Genomic DNA, 23,393 nt, shown 5'->3' with positions numbered 1-23,393 from the left:
AGGTTGTATTTGAGTCTGCTGATTTAAAATATCTTTCCTTTACCTATTTTCCAGGTGAGGTATTTTTGAAAGCAGGTAACCTTATATTTTCTTTTGTTTTTTCTTTTCAGTCTTTTGATTTTGTTTTATTTCCTGCTGTCTCGTGGAGTCTTGGATTTCTCTTTGATGTGTCCAAGTTTTGGGGGAATCTCTTGCTCAGATAAACTTTTACCACTTTCCCTTCTGAGTCATTGCTTTAGTTTTTATTTAGTTTTTTGTCTCTTGCTTTAGTCTTTCAAGGAGTCACATAGTTGTAGGAAATGCATCATTTCTTTTGAGTCTTTTCATGTAGTTCTGGGGTCACTCCTGCCTTCCAAGCTGGATTTTGGGGACCTTCTGGATCTATTAGACTTCTTTGTAGAGAACAGCATCTTCTCCTGTCGGCTTCTGTCTGCTGCCATGGCTCTTAGTCACAGGGCTGGGCTCTGCCCCTGCTGTGCCTTCGGGTGTGGAAGCCAGGCCCATTTGGACTCAGCCTGAATCACTTCAGTTGCTCATCCGCCCTCCACTTCCCAGGGTGTTTCTGATTTTCAATTTAAGGCCCCTGAAACTTCGAGTTCCAACACATTGGCTCTCCAGGGATGGTGTTTCAGGAGAGAGCTCTAGGGACTTAGGGCTCCCTCAGCCTAGGACTGCCAGCATTGCTCCTGGTCACTTCCCAAGTCCTTACTATAGGCTTCTAGCTGCCCTGGTACTGTCCTGGAGGAGTTCTCCACACCTGCTGCCTCTTGATGCAGACACCCAAAGACTGCACGTGTCTCAACCCATCTATGGTCACTCTGGGAGGCTTCCTTCTGCTTTGCTGCCTGAGTACAGGCACCTCTTTGCCGTTGCTCCCCCTTGCCTATTGCCAATGGCCTTCTGGGGTAGAGGAGGTTACGGCCATCTTGATAGCTGTCTTCCCTAGCATCCCTCTATATGTCACATGATCCCTGCCATCCTTTCGGGTTCTAAATTCTTTGATTATCAGAATCCATTAAAAACCGAAGGCAGCCCTTGCACAGCCCTGCCCACGGCCTCTCTTCTAGCACACCCCCACCACTCATGAGGGAGTACATGAAGGCCCAGGGGAAGGGATTTGCTGATGGCCACACAGCCAGTAAATAGCAGAGCCAGGAATCAGTGCCATCTCCTTGGTTCTGAACCCTCGCTCCTTCCTGGTGCCACCCGGGGGCCCTGAGGAAGTAGCTCTGGCCTCCAGTGCTGGCCAGTGTCTGAGTAGCTGGGCCAGCTGATGCTTTCTGGAAACAAAGGGAGGGCTCCATGGTCCCCTGCAAACACCCTTTGTTGGTTTAGGAACCTGAAGCTTTCTCCCCTGACACGAGGCGTCTAGCTCTGCAGCAGCTCAGAACAATAGTGCGACTGTTTCAGGGTTCAGCCTCGAGGAGGGGGAAATGGGGAGGGCAACGAATACTGGTTTTCCAAAGAGCCGGGAGCTGTGAATGCCAGCGTGAACAATAACATTCCGGCAAAGATCATGAATTATGCAGGAGGGGCTGTGGGGAAATGCGGGTGCGGGGAGGTGTCCCTGAGCTGTCCCCCACCGCTCCTTTGATCACCATCTCTCTGCACAAACAATGACTGCAGAATGAAGCATTAGGCCGGGCGCCCTCATGAACTCTGCCCTCTTCTCAAAGAACAAGTTTTGTCTGTGGAGATGAACCCCAGCAATGCACACACGGGCCTGTGGCCACACACACATGGATGTGTGCAAAGCAGATTTCAGCTTCAAATAAGGCAGCGCTGTCCGGAAATAATGGCAGTGCGTCGATCGGCGAGACGTGCAGCGGAGATGCCTTTGAAAACACCAAGGGGAGCTTGAAATTGAGCTTCCTGCAAAGCTGAAGCCAATGGCCTGGAGCCTGGCCCTGCATCCCTGAAGAAGGTCCGACCTCAGCCTCCTGGACCTGGGAGTTCTGCGTGCCTCTAACGGTGATGACAGTAACATCTATATAGCACTTGCTATGTGCCAGACACTTCATGAATATTATCACAGTTGGTCATCACAACCACTCTGGGAGATAGGTTCTATTATTATCCCTATTTTACAAATGGGGAAACTGAGGCAGGCAGCGATTAAGTGACTTGCTCAGGGTCACCCAGTGAATAAATGTCTGAGGCTGGATTTGAACTCAGGTCCTCCAGACTCCAGGCCCAGCACTCTATCCACTGTGCCACCAAGACTTTGCTCTCCAGAAACTGAGTTTGTTTGCACAGGTAGCTGGTGGAGAAAAGGTTTGCTCTCTTTCACCCTGGATCTTGGAGATCATTTTGCCTCACTTCCCATTTCATAGATGAAGAAACTGAGGCCCAGAGGAGGGAAGAAAATTGGCCAGTAATGATGGCAGCTGAGGAGGAGGAAGCAGGAGAGCTTCCAAAACAGGCCAGGGCCACAGTCCAGGGCTCCTGTGGCCAGGTGTTGTGGGATTCAGCAAGGCAAAGACACCCGCCAGCCTGGGGCCAGCAGCAGCTACGAAGTCTTCCTGGAAGCAATGCCAGTGCCTGGACCTAGAGCAGAATCTGAAGTCCTGGTCCCTGGTGATTGCCACCCCAGCCTCCGGAGCCTCCTGAGACAGAATTTGGGACCACGTGATCTCAGTAACATTAAGAAAGGCTAACTGAGGCATGGGGCTGAGACTCTGCATTGCAGCTGAACTCCTCCTCCAAGTAATTGGATCCTGCTCTTTGTGGGAGAGCCACAGAGCCATCACAGGCAGGCTCCTCTGGTCTTGTCTCTTTATGGGTCATGGGGACATAGTGAGAATCTGACTCCATTAAGGTCCTGTGCTCAAGTCCCAGAGGGTGGTGCGGTAATGTGGAAAGAACAATGGAAGTATAACTCAAAGCCCTGGGCATCTTGTGTTTGGGTTAAGGAAGCCAACTTAGCTTCACAGTGCCTCAGGTCGCGCTGCCCATGGCCAGACCAGACCATCCTCCCTGTGGAAGAATAAAAGGGGAGAAAGCAAACTAGAGAGAATGGGGGATTGTGGGCATCCCAGCTGGGATGGTTTGTTGGTTGTCTTTGGCATTGCCGGGCATCATTCTGGCTGGTGGGGCTTCAGCTGAAGCACGGAGCCCTACTCAGTGTCCAAAGAGGGAGTTGTAGCAGGAGCAGATCCAAGGTTTAGCCCCATGCCTGCCAAGCTGCTTCCAGACTGAGCCCGGCACCCCATCCCGAGAGACACTGGTCATCTGAGGACCTTCATGGGACACATCCCCCACCAGCATCCATAGAACAAGCAGGCCACTTTACAGATGGTTTGTCTTGTAAGGACTCAGAATTAACTAGGTTCCAGTGGAATTGGAATGCACCACACCCCAATGGTTTGTGGGTATGCAGCTAACCAGTTCCCCACCCAGTCCAAGGTAGACTAACCCAGTGGGGGAAATGTACCAGGAATTTCACCCACTTACTGGGACCAGGGAGCTGCCCACCCAGGCAAGCTCAATGCACCCTTAGCTCTCTTTTGTGACCCTGGAGTCCGAAGATCTGGATTCCAGTCCTCTCTCAACTTCCCTTTCCTTCACTGGTCAGATGAAGTCATCAATCCTTTGTGCTGTGCCCACCTCCCAGAGCTGCTGGGAGGAGGTACCTGAACAAACACCAGTTCTCTAGAAACACCAAGGACTGTTTCCTCCCTTCGTTTGTTTGTTTTCCCCATTACCTGAAGTTCCAAATGAACTCCTCTTCTCCCACTCCCCAGGGAGCCCTCACTTATAAGAAAAGAAAGAAAGAACAGCTCAGCAAAACTAACCTGCACATCACCCAGATCCAACAGTGTATGCAGCGTTCCACACCCATTGGCCCCCACCTCTTCAAAGAAGGGAGTAAGGGGGGCTTTCTCATCTCTTCTCCTGGCCACATTCTTGTCATTCTCATTATTCCTGTAACCCTACACAGCTTTCCTCTTCTACTGTACCGCACCCCTGTGGCTCCATTAAGAACGGAAGCTGCCTTCTCCCAGAAGCTTTGCCCCCTCACTCTCCCATCTTGTCTCCATTATTTCCCATCTCCCTTGTCTTCTCTACCCACCTGCATAGAGACTTTGTCAAGGGGGCCATTGAGGAGCTAGGCGGGGGTGGACCCAGATGGCCTTGGAGGGCAAGTGCACACTAACATCCCATGATTCTCTGAGATTCTCATTCCAACAGCCCCAGTATTACAAGATTGGAAGTCCTAGATTCTATATCAGCAATCATTCATGCCCATTATCCGACAGGGACACTTGATCCCCTTTCATGCACTCTCTGCTTTAGCCACACTATCCTACTTGCTATTCTCTGCACGTGTCATTTCAGCTGCTATTTCTATGCCTCTGCACGGGCTGTCCACCATGCCTGGAATGTCCTCCTGCTCGCTTCCTCCCCTTAGCATCTTCAGCTTCTGCCAAAGCTGACTCAAGTACCAACTTCTCTCTATATGAAGAGATGTATTCCCCAGCACGTGTGCACAATCAGCCCCATGCTGCAGCGTAAGCTCCCTGAGGGCAGGGACTGTCTTGCTTTGTCTCTGTCTTTCCAGGTCCTAGCCCATAGCAGACGCTTCATCAGATTGATTGTCCTGACCTTCTGGCCTTGGTTTTCAGAAGGAGGCTAACACTTATTCCTCTGGAAGTAGCCTTTCTGGGGCTAAGAACCAGAGTGCCTCTCCTGGCTTCCTCCCTAGCATGCCTCAGAGTGGCCTCCCTGCTGGCTTTGCTCTCCTAGGTTTGAAGAGGTGGGAAGGGAGCACTGCCTCTACAGCCCCCACTGGAGTTCTCCCCACTCTGACCCCATGCCTCCCCACCTGCTGTTGGCCAGTTTGAAGCAAAGCCTCAAGAGACTTGATTCCACCAGAAATTTCAAATCAAGACACGGAAGTGGGTGGGAAATGGTTCTGTACAAATACCTCTGGTCCCTTGAAGAAGTGGACAGTAATAGTCCTAAGAATTCAGGGACACAGCATTGATCCGTGCTCTTGATCATGGTGAGATGTGTGTGTGCATGCATGCTTGTATGTGTGTATGTATGTATGTGTTTATTTAAAATGAGAACTGTTCATCTTGCTTCTTCACGTGAATGCCGGGGTCAAAGCTGAAAGGGAACTTGGGAAGCACCCACTCCCAGGAGCACAAGAACAGGGACCTGGAGCTCGAAGGATCCATAGGTCAGATGATTACAGCTTTAAAGACAGAAGATTGAAGGTCATTTAGTCAGTCAGTTAATAAGTATTTGTTAATCACCTACTGTGTGCCTGACACTGTGCTAAGCCCTGGGGATACACAAAGAGACAAAAGACAGTCCTTGCCGTCAAGAAGCTTCCATTCTAATGGGGGAGACAGCCAGCAACCATCTATGTACAAACAAGCTATAGACACGAGAAATTGGAGATAATCCACAGGAGGAAGGTACATTCTAGTAATGACAGGGATCAGCACTGGCTTTCTGGCCAAGGTGGGGTTTTAGCTGGGACTTGAAGAAGATCAGGAGGGGAGACGTGGGGGGAGAAGACTCCAGGCATGGAGAACCCCTCCCCTCCCCGTGATAAAGGACTGAGCCTCTGGTCTGAGGAGCAGCCAGGAGGCTGGTGCCACTGGATCTCAGAGTGTGTGGGGGTAAATAAGGTATGGCAAAGGTAGGAGGGAGGTGGGGAGGAAGGGCTTTGAAGGCCAAACAGAATTTTCTACATGGTCCTGGAGGTGACAAGGAGTCCTTGGAGTCTACTGATGGGGTAGTGAAACATTTGGACTTCTACATGGCGGATGGACTGTCTCCCAGGTCATCCCCCTGCCTGGAACGTTCTTCCCCCCCGGATTCCTTCAAGCCGCAGCTAACATCCCACCTTCTTCAAGAAGTCTTTCTCAGTCCTCTTAATCCTAGCACCTTCCCTCTGAGACCAGCACCAGTTTATTCCATACATATCTTTCTTGTACACAATTATTCCATGTTCCCTCCCCAAATAGACTGGTGGCTCCTGGGACAGGCTGGGGCTGCTTGTTTTATGCCTTTCTTTGCATCTCTAGCCTTCGGCACATAGTGGATGTCTAATAAATGCTAGCTGGTGGACTCTTCTTTGGGTGTATTAATTTGATGACTGTTGAGTGGGAAGAGATGAGGCAGAGAGCCACCAGCAGGAAATAGTCTGTGATAGTCTGGGCATGAAGTGAGGAGGGCCTTCGCCAGGGCCGGCAGTGAGAGGAGAGAAGGGGGCCTACAGCAGAGACGTCATGAAGGTAGAAAGGTCAGAACTCGGCAACTGACTGGATGTGAAAGGTGAGAGGGAGCCAGGAGGGAGCCAGGCCCCTGGGGGCATCCTGGGAGGATGGTGATGCCCTCCCCCGGAATAGGGAAGGGAGGAAGAGCATGTGGTTTGGAAGAAAGAATAACCAGCTGGTTTGGACTACAGGACTACAGGACATCTGCTTTGATAAGTGGAGGTCAGCAGAGAGATCAGGGTGGGATTGGTAGCTTTGAGACTCATCAGGGCAGGGTTAATCATCGAGTCCCATTGGAGCTGATGGAATCACCAAATGAAGTAGTGCAGAGGGAGGAGAGAAAAGGGCCTGGGAGAGTCCTCCCAGATACCCACAGTTTGAAGGCATGATCCGGATGATTATCCAGTAGGGAGATAGAGAAGGAGTGGTCAGGTAGAGAGGAAGAGAACCAGGAAAGAGAATGCCGGGAAAAGCTGGGGGTAGAGACTGATCCAGAGTCCAAGGCTGCACAGAGGTCAAGGAGAATGAAGATGGAGAAAAGGCCACTGGATTGGGCTCAGCCCGGACAGCCCCCTCATTTTACAGACAAAGAAACTGAGGCCCAGAGAGGTCACTACAAACACCACAGGAGGCGATGGAGGCCCAGACAGGAAGATCATTCCCCAAGCAAGAAGCTAGGACAGAACTAACCCAGCACGTCCGAGTTGGAAGGGCCCTTGGGGCCACCAAATCCAACCGCCCTCACTGAGAGTGGATAAGTGGCTGCCCAGAGGGGGAGCGCACAGAAGATGAGAACCCCCAACCTCCTCTTTTTATGAAGTCACAAAGTAGGACCCAGGAACACTACGGGAATCCAGGCTTCCCTCCCTGGCCAGGCTCCTTCCAACGTGTGGGGCCCAGGAACCCCAGGACCAGCAAGATGAGTCTACCCCAGCATGGCTAACTGCTCACAAAACTGCACTTAAGAAAGCAACAGAATCATTTCAGAGCAGCGGGAGGCGAAATCACAGAAATGGGCCGATGATGGCCGGTGCATCCGCCGCCCAGCTCTGCTGGAGGTCAGCAACCAGACAACGTCCAACGGGCTGAGCAGGCTGGGTCCCCAAGCTGCCCGTCAGATCCTGGAGCTGCTCAGAATGTCCCACGCTCTAAGCTAACAGGAGCCAGGCTTTCGGGTAGGACAGTCACCAGGTGAACAGGAGAGATGACAAGCCAGACTTAGGAAAGAGGGCAGGGAATGTCTGGCGTCCCAGGCCTCTGGCATGCCCTTGTCCAATCCCCTCATCTTACAGTGGAAGAAAGTGAGAGGGGAAGGGACCTTCCCAAGGTCACACAACCAGTGCAGAGCAGAGTTGGAAAATGGGTCCAACCTCTTCCTAGTGACTGGGATGGGGAAGGAGATGAGGGTTGAAATGGGAATGCCTGGAAGACTTGGTTAGTCCATAGAGAGAGGTCAGACAGCAAGCCCCAGGATGGCAGGGTTGCCGGGGGATGACAGGGAAGCCAGGAGGAGAAGCAGTGACCTGGACACAGGCTACCCTGCGGGCTCCAGCCACCAGGAAAGAAAAGGCACAAACACCACCCACAGTTTGGTCTGAAAATGGCTGCTGAAAGCACCAGACCCTTGGACCACTTGTAGACAGCAGCCAGAATGCTGGGCCTGGAGTCAGGATAGACCTGAGTTCAAGTCCTGCCTCAGACACTTCCTAGCTGTTTGACCTTGGGCAAGTCACTTCACTTCTGTCTGCCTCAGCTTCCTCTCCTGAATAATGAGGGGTGATAATAACAGCACTGACTCCCCAAGGCCACATGAGCTAAGGAGCTTCGCATTTGCTATTTGTCTCGCCCTGCCTAAGGCCACCCAGCTCCTGAACGGCAAACCCTGCATCTGAGCCCAGGTGCTCTGACTCTGAGCCCTGCACCCTCCCCACTGTACTAGCCTGCCTAGGGGATAGGAGGCCCTTCCAGGACTGAGTCTATCAGAGAACCTGCAAAGGGCTCACAGAGGGCACCTGTGCCCAAAGGCTGCCCTCCAGCGCCTCAAGGATTGTCCACTGCTCAGCTTGGCCTCAGAGGGCAGAACTGGTAGCAACTGAGGGGAGTCACAGGCAGATTTCAGAGGGGTGTGGGAAGCTCCTCTGCTAGTCAGAGCTAGCCCCAAAGGGAGGGAATGGGCCCCCCTGAAGGTCAGGCTCCACAGCTGGCTGTCAGCAGGGCTCAGGCTCAGAACCCAGACCTCCAGGCACATAGTCTGATGCTCCCCGGCCCATTCCTTAGGGGGACCTTATACCAGACCTCCAAAGGTCCCTGACGACCCTTCTCCAGGAGAGAACATGGCAGCCTTCTGGCTCTGGGCTGAGCGGGCACTGCCTCAGGCTGACGTGGGAACCCAGACCCACAAAGTGCCAAGGCTCAGGGAGGCCCCGGAGCTCAACTCAGCTGCTGCTGCTCCTGTGATCCAGCAGGTCCCAGGACAGGGCCTGCCAGGCATCCCAGTGGCCCCAGCTCCTGCGAGGTGCTGAGTGGGCACCAGCCTTTCCTTTCTGAGGCTCCCTGGAGGCCAAATCAGCATCATAGACCCTAAACAGAGGTCAGCCGATTACCTCCTTCCATTTTATCTAACATCAATCCTGGTTTGTTTGTTTGTTTTGGGGTTTTGGGGGGGTTTTTTTGGCTAGGCAGTGGGGTTAAGTCACTCGCCCAGGGTCACACAGCTAGTAAGTGCTATGTGTCTGAGGCTGGATTTGAACTCAGGTCCTCCTGACTCCAAGGCTGGTGCTCTATCCACTGCGCCACCTCACTGCCCCGTCACATCGAGCTGCCCGGCATCAGTCATTTCAAGACATACCCTTCCTTTCCTGACTTAAAGCAAGGGGCAGCTACGTGGCCCGGGGGATAGGTACCAGGCCCGGAGCCAGGAAGAGCAGAGTTCAAATCTAGCCTGAGATCTGTACCAGGCGAGTAAACTTGCTTCCCAGGGTTATGAGGACCAGAGGAGAACCTGTCAAGAGCCAACACAGTACCTGGCACATAGTAGGTGCTGCCTACATGTTAGCTGTGGTCTTCACTGATTATTGTGTCTTGGGGCCTGGGGAGAGGAGTCGCTCTTCCTCACAGGGTGAAGGGATGTCGGATCAGGGCGGGGGCGGGCAGAATGGTGCCTGATGTCTCTTTCAGCTCTGTGGGCCTGAGCTTTTATGAATAGAGGTAGAATCAGGCAGTGTCAAGGATGCAGACCTTGGCAATAAGTCATAGTTGGCCAGGCTCTTAGGGCATGTTTGTGCCTCGCATCTTGGGTGGCTTCCCAGCACAATCTGGCACCCAAGGCTCCCAGGGGCACCCAGGGGAAACCTCCTCAGAGCTCTCCTGGCTTTCTTGTGCCCCATGCATCCATCCTGTGAATAGAGCTGACTGTGGCTGCTTGGGAGCCAGGCTCTCCCTGCTCATGCCTCAGACGGCTTCATAGGAAGCAAAGTGCAAGCCTTTCTTGAGGCTGCTGGGAGTGCCTGCTACCTTCCTGTGCCGCCACTCAGCTGTCCTGCCTCCTAAGAGCATCGGCACCCAGAAAGACGGACCCATGATCCTATTTCAGCTCTCCCTCTCCTTCCTGCTTCCTCTCTCCTCCTTCCCTGGGGCTGGCTCGGCCATGCCCTCCTCCACGATGCCATGGCTGGAAGAGCCAGAAACCACCAGGAGCCTCTGAAATTGTCAATCAAGTTTAATGCATCATAAAGAATTAAAACTACAGAAGCATATTTAAGACAAACACTTTTTTTCCTCTATGCATACTATCCACAGGACAGTCCCCTTTCGCAAAACCAAGCCAAAGCCCAGGACGCAGCCACCTGTGGCCCGCCTTCTAGTGTTCCCATCGGATCCACCCCGAGAAGAAAGAAAAGAACATGAAACCGGAACCCAAGCTCCTGCTGCAAGCCCCCTTGTGATGCATATAAATATTGGCGTACAGTCACCAACAATAATGATGGCATTTCTTTAATCCACTTTGTTCGTCAATAAAAGAATATAAAAATCTTGTTCAACCCAGTGTTAAGTGTATCAAAATAGATCTGTATCATACGTTCTGCACAGTTTCTCCCGGAATGGTGAAAATGGCTGCAGGGCCCATGGGCTGTCTTCTGCTGGCGGTTAATGAAGCCCAAGCCCCCTGGCTAGAGTAGCCTGGGAGCTGCTCATGGGATATGGCACCGTGGGATCTTCGGATGTGGCAGACCCTTGTCCCGAGACCCGTCCAGAGGCCACGTGGAACATCTGAGTGGGTGGACATGACAAGGATTGGCGACAGCCAGGCAGAAGCTGGTGAGCCCCAGGTCCATCTCCAACGTCAGCCTCAGGAGGCCCCGGGGCTGATCCTCGGACTCTCAGGAGTACTTGCTTGTGAAACTTCCAGAGGCTTGAGGGTTTTCTCGTGAATACTCTTGCCACTATGATGTTTAATGGCCAAAGGACTCAGGGCTTGCAGACCCTTGAAACGTCCCAACCCAGTCCTCCTCTTCTTCCTCCTCCTTGATCCGCCCCACCCCCCCAACCTTAGAAAGAGTCTCTGGATCCCTTCAATGGGATCGCCTCTCTCCCCCAGAGGCAGGCCAACCTTTGTCCTGGGCCAGTGCAGCCATGGCCCTGCAGGGAAAGAGCAGCGATTTTTTTTTCCTTCACATTAAATATCTTTGCAATAAAAACACAGTACAAAAATGTAAAAGTATTTTTTGGCATAGTGTCCATACTGGCAAGAAACGGAAAAAATGGAATATTTCTTGGCTCTTTCAAAGGAAAAACAACAACAACCCCCTCCCCACTAAGGCTCCAACCCCAAAGTCAAATGACTGAAAGCCCCAATCCTGCCGAAAAGCTCCAATGTCCGGTCTATGCTCCATCACGCCCCCAAACGCCAGGAGAAAAATACATCAATAGCAAAAGAAGTCAAAGGGACCTGCAAAAGTGAAGGGTTAACCATCAAAGCTGGCTCAGCGCTTTGGAAGGTTCTCCCAGAGAGCTCTCAGTATTCCACTAGAAAGGCTAACTGTGTGTGGGGGGAGGGGGCAGGCTTCCGCTTGCCTTCGGAGTAAAGACCTGTTCTCTCGAGCAGAATCCTTATAGAAAGCTCACTGTGTGTGTGGAGGGGGGAGCTCTGCTGGTGTCCAAACCAGAATCCCTACCAGCCTCAATGCCCTCCCATGACCACCCTGAGTCAAGGAGCATGACTCCCTGGCAATGGGCCCCAGCTGCCCAGCTTCCCTTTCCCCATGGCTCTAAAACCTACCCTTAACCTTGCTAATTATCAACTAAGTCTTGTACTTTAAATTCTCCCCTCCCGGCCAAACTCGTCCAGATGTCTGCTCATCCCAGCAGAGGACTATCCCTTCTTCCCTCCCACACTCTCTACTTTCCTGGTGTCTACTCCTTCCTTCCCTTCATCCCTCTTGCTTTCACTCCTTTTCTTCTCCTTTCTCTCTTGCCCCTCATCCACCTTCCCTCCCTTCTTTCCTTCATCTCTTTCTTCATCTGAAATTCATCAGCACATCTTGACCAGTGGGCAGTGTGACCTGGGTGACCAGAGGTGCACCAAGAAGCTGGCCCCTTAGAAGGGGGACATGGACTGGGGGGGGGGTCTGTGAAGGCTCCCCGGTGCCCAACCCCAGTGCCCCTCACCCCGTGGGGTCCACTCCTTGCTGGGCCTCACTTGTTCCCCTGGGCCTGCTGGAGGGCTGTGTGCATGGCCATGGTGGCGGAGGTGGCAGCTGGCTTGATCCAAGGCACCGCCAGCAGCGAGGAGGCAGAGGCAGCGGCGGTGGTGGTCATGGTGACCTGAAGCATCTGCTCATTCTGTATGAGACGGAGGAGAGCCCGGAGTCGCTCCAGGGATGACTGGGCTCCCTTCCGCTGGGTAAGCAGGCTGGTCTTGAGCTCCAGGCATTTCTGTCCGGAGGGAGCAGAGAGAGGATGAAGATGTCACCCTACTCAGCGCCCTTCTGCCGCGCCCCCAGCCTAGCCCCTGTGGGATGGATCTTGGAGATCTTCCCTCATCTGAAGGCAAGGAGACACTGGTGGGAATTATGGTCTGGACACTAGCAGAGCCAGCCCCCACCTACCCACAAACACCCTAGAAAGGACTGCAGGAGGGGAGGGGGATCAAAGTTTGGGGTCTTGCTCCACTGTTTACTTGTGATGTGTGTGTTCCTACCTGGGCAAGTCAGTTAACCAACCTGGGCCCCAATTTCCTCATCAGTGGAACAGAGACTAATTTTCATATGATACCCGCCCTCCATTACTGTAGGGAAAGCCTTTTGTAAACCTGAAGGAGTGCTAGGAACAAGACCATTAAACCATTTTCAGGATTCAGAAGCAGGGCAGGTGTGCCCTGACACGCCGAGGTCAGGAGAAGGCTAGCAATGACCTCGACAGACCGGCAGGGTGGGGAGACTGATTCAGATAGATTCAGCTTGTATGCAGATCAGCCCACAGGGCAGGCTTTCACTGTGCCAGATGGAAAGTCCAGCACTTGCCCAGGTATGGGACAGGGGACCGGGCTTGATGGCATTTCCTGGGAAGAAGATCTCAGATGTCTTAGTGGACTGGAGGCTTAATGGAAAAGTCAAGAAAAAAGCTCCTGCCATCAGCAGCAATGTTCCAGGCACCTCAGTGTCTATAGCCAACCCTCTACCTCCATCTTTGGAAATGTTTCCTGCATCATGAGCCTGTCTTGGCTAAACTTTGGGTCTGCCCCAAGTAGTGCTCTGTACACAGTAGGTGCTCAATCAATGTGGGGTGAATGACTCCTTACTTGTATCTGTAATAAACACCCTAATTAGGCAGAGAAGTCCCCGAGGTCAAGGAGCACGTGATACTTAAACCTTCTGTCTCCTCTAGCACCATACACAGGAATGTCACATGTGCTTGCTAAATGGATGAGTGTTGAAGAGAGAGCCCAAGTTTTCCAAATGGCATCCCCTCTGGCTAGTGTCCACCAGTAGGAGTAAGAGCCTGGCCTTGGCTGGGGTTGTGAGGCAAAGCTGGGCCAGCCTAGGCTGAGCTAAGCTGGTCTGGGCCAGGCTAAGCTGGGTTGAGCTGGGTGGGCAGGGCACGCCTGGCCTGGATTTGATGAGGCAGGGCTGGCCTGGCCTGGTGTAGGCTGAGCTGAGCTGAGCTGGCCTGCGCTGGCTGGTCTGAGCAGGGCTGAGCTGCTCTGAGCAGGGCTGAGCTGGGTTGGCCTAGACTGGGCAGGGCTGGCCTGGTCAGAGCTGGCCTGGGAAGGGCTGGTCTGGGCAGGACTGGGCTGGTCTGACCTGAGCTGGTCTGAGCTGGACTGAGCTGGGCTGGCCTAGACTGGGCAGGGCTGGCCTGGATTTGATGAGGCAGGACCGGTCTGGCCCGGGGCACACTGCCCAGCCACCCTGCACCCAGCTAAGGGCTCACCTTCACGGCCGTGTTCAGGAGCCGATCCTTCTGTTCCAGCTGTCTGTGCTCACTCTTCAGCTCACTGCTCCTTTTCAGGAGCTTTCTCTTCTCCTCTTCTTTGACTAGGAGACAAGAAGCCCCCAGCTCTCCCAGGGTCAGGCACAGGCTCAGGAAGGAGGGCAGGCTGGCAGGACATATTTTGCCATCCTGGCCTCGCTGGTCCCAAGTCATGGGAATGGGGCAGTGCCCTTTGGGAGAAGCTCCCGCTCCCCCAGCCCTGGCCCCTAAACAACTAGAGCAGGGCTGTTGAAGGCACAGAACCCTAGCTGTGTGTCTGCAGGAATAGTCTTCCATCTCTCTGAACCTCAGTTTCCTCCCCTGTAAAATGGGGGGGAAGTTGGCCCTCCCCTAATCCTTCTGTCCCTAAATGCTAACTGATGGGATCAGATCACTGGCCTCAACTGGCCTCAGAGGCTATTTGGTACAAGGAGGGGGAAACTGAGGCCCTGTGGCCCTTCCCTCCAGCACCTCTGGCCCAGGCTGGGACAAAAAGTCCTGGGTTTGAATCTCAGCCCTGCCACCCCCTTACTAGCCATGAGAGTCAGTCTTCTGCCCTGTAATATGGGGCCACCCACGACCAGATTACCATGAATCCTTCCAGGGGAGGGCAAAGTCAGAGATGTAGAGGGAGCCTGGGATGGGAGTCAGGGCTCCTGAGGCGGACGTGTGGGCCTCAGTGCCTCCTCGGTCCTATGAGGAGCAGGCAGTACAGTGCTCCAGGCAAGGAGGGAGCTCTGCACAGGACTCCCAGCTCTGCCCCAAGAGCTCCTGAAGGCTCCTTCCCCTTCCCAGGAGCCCTGAGGGCCCCTGAGGCCCCTGCCGGGTCTGGGGGCTGTGACCCAACAGACCATTAGTCCGGTCCTCACTATTCCAGGGCTAGCTCCCTGCCTGCACCCCCGGCAGAGGGGCCCGGACCTTGGGGACACTTGGGGGGAGCACTGAGGCAGGAGGCAGGGACCAGGCAGCCCCCAGACCTGGCAGCGCTCACCCCTTCTCTCTGACCGTGGCTCAGTCACATCCAGCCAGGCCCCTACCTGTTTTGTGAGTGACGTAGGAGTGAACAATGGCTAACATCCCCGTCCAGGGCACATTTTCATCTTTGTTCAACACCTGGAAGAAAGAGGGGAGGGAGCAGACGTGAGGAGCTGGCAGCCCGGGACACAAGGAGCTGAGGCCTGAGCAGGGCAGCCACTGGGGCAGCACCCAGAATCCGCCTTCCCCGGCCCAGGAGTTTGGGGCAGCTCACAGAATGGGCCCAGATGAGGCTGGTGGTGAGAGCCAGATCCTTGGGCAATGGACTAGCCCCGAGCCAGGCCTGGGCAGCCTGGCCTTCACTGAAGAGGCCGTTACCAAGCTGGACAGCACCCAGAGGAAGGAGGCCACACAAGGAGGAGGCCTGGATGTGGCCACAGTGCAGGGTCTGGGTCCTCTGTTCAGGTCAGTGAAGAGAATGCCTGGGGAAGGTGGGAGGGGGACGTGACAGCTGTCATGGGGTATATGAAGAGCAGTTGTTATTTGGCACGGGGATCGGCCGTGCTCATCTTGACCCCAGAGGGCAGATCGAGGCCCAGGGAACAGTCTGGCTCAACCCAAGGAAAAACTTTTTGGACAATCAGAGCTGCCTGAAAGTGAAAGTGGCTGCCTGGATAGGTAGTGAGTTTCCCATCCACAGAGGTATTCAAGAAGAGACCGGATGACCGCTTATGAGGAATGCAAGAGAGTGGATTTCTGTTCAGGCTGATGGCACGTCTCTGAGGTCCTTGCCAGCCGAGATACCCTTTGACCGGTTACTGGTCTGGGCTATTTGCTGGTCTGATAGTGCTGGGCAGCTCTGCCAGCCACTGAAGGAGTGCAGTACGGAGGAGCAGGAGGGTGCCACTGGCCCCAAGAACAAGGCCTGTGGCAGCGAGGGAAGATGCCTCAGGGGCTGGAGCCTTGTGTGGTCCATGCCAAGCTTGTCTCTGCTCCCCCTCCCCATGTCACTAAAGGGGCAGGCCTCCCCCAATGCTCCAGGGAGGCAGAGGCTTGGTGTGTGGGGAAGGGACTCCCGTTCTGCCACTCGGCAGCTCTGGCGTTGGTGAGCTTTCATGCACACTCAGTACCTACTGGTGCCAGGAAGACCCCATGCCAGGGGTACAAAGAAAAAAAGTAAAACCAGCCCAGCCTTCAAGGGGCTGGCATTCTCATGTGTCATAGACTCACTGAGAGAGAAGCAGAAACAGCAGAGGCAACATAAGGACAGTGACTGTCCTGGGAGGCCTCATGCAGGAGCGGGGCCCTGAGCTGAGCCAAGAGAGGGAAGTGAGGAGGGAGGGAGGGTGTTCCTGGCATGCAGAGCGTCCTGGGCAAAGGCCTGGAGATGGGAGAGGATACTGCGTCCTGGAAATAGCCAGTAGGCCAGTCGGGCTGGTGCCCAGAATGCACGGAGGGGAGTCCTCTGTAACGAGCCAGGGAAGGCTAGCCTAAGTCTCCGTCCCTGGAAAGCTGCCTGGACTCTGCCCTCTGGTGCCGGGGCACCACCCTCCCCACCAGGGTTTCCAGGACCCGTTGGCCCAGTGACCCTGCTCCTGGCCACCTTCTCTGCTGGCCACCCTGCAGCCACCGGATGCTCACCCCTGGACACAGCGTGGCCTAGAACCACTCGGAGAAAGAGGCCTTCCCTGCCTCCCTCCCCAACTGTCCCCCCCCACCTCTGCCTAGGCACATTCCCCTCCCCCTGCCCCTGGCTGGCCCTACCTTCTCTTGGCACTTGGGACACACCCAGACACCCTTGGGTGTGGCTTTGAGTGGGGGGTCGAGGCAGCTGAGGTGGTAGGCCCGCGGGCAGGTGCCGCAGGGCTGCAAGGTGGTGCCTCTCTTACATATCACACACACCTCCTCATGGGAGATCTCATTCTGAAAGACAGAGGAAGAAGGGGTGAGGCTGGAGGCGGTGGCTGGAGGAGCTGCCAGGCTTCTGTGTTTCCTGAGGCCATGAGGGGCCAGATGGAAAGGAGTCCTGCCCCGGCCCAGTTGCGAGGGAGGTCGCCCTAAGGGAAGGTCTGCCCCTCACAGGCCTGTGATGGTGGATGCTCAGATGGGAGACACCAAGGCCCAGAGGAGTCCCGTCAGGAAGGGCAGGGCTGGCCTCACCCCTGCAAGCCTCAGTTTCCTCATCTGTGCCGTCCCCCTCTTTCTCAGTTTCTCTGAAAGGGTTGCAGGCCCACCCGGAGTAAGAATGTGCTCCGCGCTTTGCAGTGGTTGGAGCTGGGAAGTCCCTTCTCCTCTCCGTGCAGAGGCAAAAGCTCTGACACTTACTTGCCGGGATGACCCTGGGCAAGTCACATTTCTTCCCTAGGCCTCAACGTCCACTTCCGTACGATGGGCCTAACAGGGCTGGGATCCTAGGATTGAGCCGGAAAGGTCCTTAAGGACCATCTGAGCCCACGAGGAGGAGCGGCCGCCCCAGGCCAGGAGGTGGCAGAGTTTGGATTCCCAGACTTCAGCTGCTGGCCTGTGAGAGGTAAGGGCTTGAAACCTGCAAGTACCCTGCAGCAGGGGCCAAGATCCTCCTGTGGCCTCTGTTGACCAACTGGCACTGAGACCATCCAGGAGAGCTCCTCCGCTTAACAGAGGAGGAAGTTATGGCTCCAAACCCAAGGGACTTGTCCAAGGTCAAAGCCAGCCAGTGGCAGGGCCACGGTCAGGAGCTTGGGCTCCCTCCCCCTCCATTACTGATTCCCCAGGACTTCACCTGCCAATCAACCTGGAGCCTGGGATGCAGAGCCCAAGGCCTTGAAAGGTCCCCAGAATTATAGGGGAGCTCCGCCTTGGTCCTGCCTGTCTCCCTACTGAGGCAGGGGAATGGGCACAGGCATTCCAGAGAGACTTGAAAGGACAAAGGGTTTCCTGCTTTCTCCACCACTCAGCAGAAATACAATACATGGACATGAAAGCAGAACCTCAGAATCTGAGGCAGAAGGCACCTCCACTCTAAGAGGCCACCCGGCTTCCACACATGGACCCTCCTAGGGCTGACGCCCAGCCTCTCCCCAACTCCCTGAACGTTCCCATTAATCAAGGCTGAATGCTAATGGATTCCTGCCCCCCACCAGATGGCGGCAGCCTGGCTTCCAAATGCCAAGCCCCCAAAGTACACCCTTGCAGACACACAGACACTTACACACACACTCACTCTTACACATACACTCACATACACTCACATATACACTCACACATGCACACACTCACACTTATACACGCTTACACACACACACATGCACATATATACTTACACTCATGGTCACACACACACATAGTCACTCACACACTCACTCATGCACCCATGTACTCACACACATTTCCACACTCACACATGTTTTCAAACTCACACACACAAGGGCGATTCATATTGGGTAACACATACCTTCCAGCAGGGCTCCTCATTTGCTAATGCGTGGAAGAAGGGCAGAGAACAGTTAGTGGAGAATGAAGAAGTTAGTGGGCTGGAATTCTCTGGAGGTAAGACCATGGGAGGGCAACCAAGTCCTGAGCAGGGAGGGGAAGGCAGGGGAGAGAGCATATCTGCCTCGGCTCTGGGCCCAGGTGAGAAGCAATGGTTCAGAGGCATCACAGCAGATGTGGGAGACATTCCAGGGACTGCTGGCCTGGCCTGAAGGTGGCCAGGATTAGGGGCTACCCCTCTGGAATGAGACTAACCTGATGGTTGCACGGGCCACCTTAAGCCAAGGGTTCTTGGTCCTCACTGAACTACTGAATGACAAAGCTGGCAGGAACCCTAAACTCAGCACCTACCTACCTTTTATCTAATGATAGGGAAACTGAGGCCCAAAGAGGGCAGTGATTTGACTGATGTCACAAGGTAACAGAGCAGGAATCGGACCCCTTTGCAGTGACCAGTTCAAAACCCGGGAACAAAACAAGGCCAGTGTAAATTCATCTCTCGAGGTCCTTCTGCAGTGTGGGCACGATTTCACAGTACTACAGGGTCCGCCCCGAGCCTTCCTTCTCCCTCCATACATTATCTGGTCTGTTGTACTGATAGGGCTGGGGACAAGGCTGGTAGGGAAAGCAATGCAAGAATCATGCCTAGTTCATGGAAATGACACTTTAAAGAGCAACTGTAAGAAAGTCAGGACATGTGCGTGGCAGTGGGAGATGGTGAGAAGAGGAGAAGTAGGGGAGAGAGCAGGAGCAGGAGGTCCCCAGTGACTTTCTCAAATTCTTGCGGTGGTCCAGGGGAGCTGTCCACTCTGACCAGAGCACAGGCCTCCACAGGGGCCCTCCCTTCAAGCAAGCAGGGACCAGGAGTCAAGGCACCTACCTCTTGTTGACAGGAACAAAGGGCTGTTTAGACAGTTGGATGCCAGGCGTTTCCGCTGCAGAGATGAGAAGGCCTGCATGAGTACCCTTGGCTACCCCAAGAGCTGCCCCTTCCTAAGTTCTTCCCTGTTTCCCCACTCTTCACCTGGCTCAATGCCTCCCACTCACTGAGAGGCACCCAGGGAGCATGCTGCCATGATTCATGTCCAGCTCCTAAACTGGGGGCTCTTCCTACTGCTCCAGAAATAAGTTTAGCCCCCCCCTCCTCCCTCCCCACTTGCTGTGGAGAGAATGAAGAAAAATCTTGGCTGGCAAAGGGTTTGGGCAAACCAAGGGATCAGAGTTTGGGCTCTGGACAATCCACAAAGAGACAGATTTTCAAGAAGTACCCCCCCGATTTTGCCAAGCACCCCCAGCCTCAGCAGCCAGAGATGGCAAAGTCCTGAGTAAAGCCAAACCATCCACTGGCTGGATGATAGCAGCTCCCATTGTGCCTGCTACAGTGGGGTGAGCCTGGCTCTGGGGTCAGAGGGCCTGGGTTCAGATCCCACCTGGCACTCCCCTTAGTAGTGTGTGACTTTGGGCAAGTCATTTAACTGCTAATGTTTCCATTTCTTCCTCTGTAAAATGAGGGGATGGAACTCAATATCCTCTGCCATCCCTTTCAGCTCTAGAGCTGGGCTCTTGTGATCTCATTCGAGCCCAGAAGCAGCTCTGGGAGGTTGGTGCTATTGTTACAGATGGGGAAACTGGGCATTACATTGTTAAATTACTTGCCTAGGGTGACAGGCCTCGTAGTATCAGAGGTGGGTTTCAAACCCAGTGTCCTGTCCAGTCCAGTCAGGCTTCACCATGAGGAACTGCAGGGAGGACAAAGATGGAGCATGCCCTTGGCCCGACACACTACCAGACTGGAGAGACAGCAGGATGTGGGGACAGGGAGAGGATTGGAACCCAGGCCTCGTGACTCTCAGGGCTGGGCTATTTCTAGGGCACTGCCAGGGTCCTCCCTGGACGCAAGCTCTCCCCTGGCTGCCATATCCCTGTGCCTCCTGCAGAGACACTCACCTCGGTCTCCAGGAGGCCACTGTATGCTGGGTTCGCTGTACTTCTCCTCTTCCTTTCCTGACGCTTGCTCTGGATTTCTGGAAGGGTGGAAATAGACAATGCCCACCCTGTGGTATAGCTTGGCATCATCCCCAAGGGTCAGTGGCCCCTGGCCATAGCCATTTCCTTTCCCTAACAGTCATAACATCATTTGGGACTTGTGCCCTTGGATAATCAAGGTGCCAGGAAGCAGCATCTGGCATGAATTCCCCATCACTTCCTGTGGTCCCAAACCAACCAGGTCGTGGGTGGGAGGCAGTTGCGAAAGCCCCACTGTGCACAGCTGGAAGGTACCTCAGCCAGGCCAGCCTTGGGCTTGGTGCAGGAATCCCCTCTACAGCCCCTTTGACAGGTGGTCAGTCAGCCAATCTCTTCTTCAATAACTCCAGCAACAGAGAGCTCACTACGTCACAAAGCCGCTCAATCTACTTTTAGCTATCTCTGATTGGTGGGAAGCACTTCTTTTCTAGTTAGCCGAAATTGGCCCCTGCAGCTTCCTCTCACTCCTCCTTCTGCCTCCTGGGGCCAAGAACGAGGCCGATCCCTCTTCACTAGGACAACTCTTCCAATTCTTAAATCTTGCACCGAGACATTAAGTGTCTTGAACCATTGGCCCATCAAATGAGATACATGAGACGGTTGTAAAGCACTTTACATAGTGCTGCATATGTGCCTGGCACATAGTAGGTGCTTCATACATGTTCCCCTTTCTTCCCCTTCTCAAAGCCCAGCCCATCATCCCTTCCAACCATAGTTTTATCTCCTTTGCTTTGACCACCCAACTTCTAGAATTGTCTACACTTGTCTTATCCACTTTCTAACTGCTCACTTTCTTCTGAATCCCTCAAAACCCAGCTTCTGACTTTAGTCTTCCCAAAGGTTGTCAAGATCTCTTTCTATTGGCTTTTTTCCCACTCCTTCATCTTGACAGTGTCAAGCTGACGGTGTCATCACTGCCCCTTCCTCCTACAGGCTCTCCCCCCAATTAAGCTCATGCTCTAACTCTCCTTCACCCTGTTAATAACTCAAACACATTGACCTTCTTACTTGTTCCCAAGCTCCACACTCCTTATCTCACCTCAATGCATTTGCAGGTTACCTATGCAGGGCACCCCTTGCCTGGAGCAGGCATCTCTCTTTTCCTACCTCTCAGAATTCTCACTTCACAGCTCAGCTCAGCTCAGCTCAGGCATCACCTTCTTCAGGAAGCTTTCCTGGGCCCCTAAATGTTAGGCCTGTACTCTCAGGTTGTCTTATGCTGACTTATTGGTGCAGGTGCTACATGCTGCTGTAGAATGTAAACTCCTTGAGGGCAGAAGCTCTGTTGTTTTGACCTTCTCATTCCATTATATTCTTAGGGCCTATCATGATGTGGTGCCTTGAACCCAGTTGAAATTTAATCAACGTCAGATTTTATTTAACCTCATTCTCACCCTCATCACAATTATTTCCCTTTGTGTCTGAAATTTCATTCCTTTTTAACACCAATGCATTGTTGGTGGAGTTGTGAACTGATCCAACCATTCTGGAGAGCAATTTGGAACTATGCCCAAATGGCTATAAAAATGTGCATGCCACTTCTAGGGCTATATCCCAAAGAGATCATTAAAAAACAGGAAAAGGACTCACATGTACAAAAATATTCATAGCAGCTCTTTTTGTGGTGACAAAGAATTGGAAATTGAGAGGATGCCCATCAGGTGGAGAATGGCTGAACAAGTTGTGGTATATGAATGTAATGGAATACTATTGCGCTATAAGAAATGATGAGCAGGCAGACTTCAGAAAAACCTGGAAAGACTTGTATGGACTGATGCTGAGTGAAGTGAGCAGAACCAGGAGAACGTTGTACACAGTAACAGCCACACTCTGCTATGACTAACTTTGATAGACTCATCTCTTCTTAGTAATGCAAGGATCAAAGACAACTCCAAAGGATCCATGCTAGAAAATGCTATCCACATCCAGAAAAAGAACTATGGAGTCTGAATACAGATCAAAGCATATTCTTTGTTCTTTTTTCTTTTCTTTTCTTTTTTTTTTTTGTTTCTTTTTTCTTCTGGTTTCTCCCATTGGTTCTAATTCTTTACAACATGACTAATGTGAAAATAGGTTCAATATGAATGTGTATGTAGAGCCTATATCAAATCGCGTGCCGTCTTGGGGTGTAGGAGGGGAGAGATGGGGAGAAAATTTGGAACTCAAAATCTTATGAAAGTGAATGTTGAAAACTAAAAATGAATTAATTAATTAAAAAAAGAAATTTCATTCCTTTAAAAAATATTTTCTATTTGTTTAATTAAATATTTCCCAATTAAATTTAAAAAAATTTAACATTCACTTAAATTTTTTTGAGTCTCCTGTGTGAAGTGAGCAGAACCAGAACAGTGTGCACAGTAACAGCAATATTGTACGACGATCAACTGCAAATGACTTGGCTATACTCAGCAATCCAAGAGAGTTCTGAAGGACTCGTGATGAAAATGCTATCCACCTCCAGAGAGAGATCTGATGGAGTCTGAATGAAGATCAAAGCCAAATTGTTTCACTTTCTTCATTTTTTATGAATTTTTTGGGTCTGTGTTTTCTTTCACAACGTGGCTACTGTGGAAGTGTTTTACATAACAGCACATGTATAACCTATATTAAATTGCTTACTGTCTCAGGGCTGGGGGAGGGGAAGGAAGGAGAGAGAGAAACTGAAACTCAAAATTAAAAAAAAACCATTAAATTGTTTTTACATATAACTGGGGAAAAATAAAACACTGTTTTCATTTTCTTTTATTTATTTGCTTTTAGTTTTCAACAATCACTTCCATATGCTTTTGAGTTTTAAATTTTTCTCCCCCTCCTTCTCCTCCTCCCTTCCCAAGACAGCATGCAATCTGACATAGGCTATACATATGCATTCTTATTAAACATATTTTCACATTAGTCATGCTTTAAGGAAGAATTAGAACCCATAGGAAGAACCACCAGAAAGAGGAAACAAAACAAAATAGAAAAAAAGAGCAAACAGTATGCTTCGATCTGCATTCAAACTCCGTAGTTCTTTCTCTGGATGTGGATAGCAATTTCCATCATGAGACCTTTGGAGATGTCTTGGATCCTTGCATTACTGAGAAGGGCTAAGTCTATCTACATTAGTCATCACATAACATGGCTGCTACTGTGTACAATGTTCTCCTGGTTCTGCTCACTTCACTCAGCATCAGACCATACAAGTCTTTCCAGGTTTTTCTGAAGTTAGCCTGTTCA

The 23,393-nt window shown here is 52.5% G+C and overlaps 1 protein-coding gene across 1 annotated transcript in view; it reads right to left on the bottom strand.

Moving 5' to 3' along the window:
- Positions 1–9,933: 9,933 nt before the first annotated feature.
- PHF21B (PHD finger protein 21B) overlaps positions 9,934–23,393 on the bottom strand; it is a 41,896-nt gene continuing 28,436 nt past the window's right edge. Inside the window, exons 6-13 of the mRNA XM_078150526.1 lie at positions 20,097–20,173; positions 19,030–19,084; positions 18,112–18,134; positions 16,443–16,601; positions 14,741–14,816; positions 13,665–13,768; positions 11,901–12,167; positions 9,934–11,181 (exon numbers count right to left, since the gene is read on the bottom strand). Of these exons, the coding sequence (XP_078006652.1) occupies positions 11,928–12,167; positions 13,665–13,768; positions 14,741–14,816; positions 16,443–16,601; positions 18,112–18,134; positions 19,030–19,084; positions 20,097–20,173 (734 nt within the window). The 3' untranslated portion in view covers positions 9,934–11,181; positions 11,901–11,927. The remainder of the gene's footprint in view (positions 11,182–11,900; positions 12,168–13,664; positions 13,769–14,740; positions 14,817–16,442; positions 16,602–18,111; positions 18,135–19,029; positions 19,085–20,096; positions 20,174–23,393) is intronic.

The sequence above is a fragment of the Phascolarctos cinereus genome, unplaced genomic scaffold (genome assembly GCF_003287225.1).
Source record: "Phascolarctos cinereus isolate Bilbo 61053 unplaced genomic scaffold, phaCin_HiC Scaffold_1;HRSCAF=81, whole genome shotgun sequence".
In the NCBI taxonomy this organism is placed as follows: Eukaryota; Metazoa; Chordata; class Mammalia; order Diprotodontia; family Phascolarctidae; genus Phascolarctos; species Phascolarctos cinereus.
Note: the sequence above shows the minus strand (reverse complement) of the source record. Positions and strands in the feature narration are given on the sequence as shown.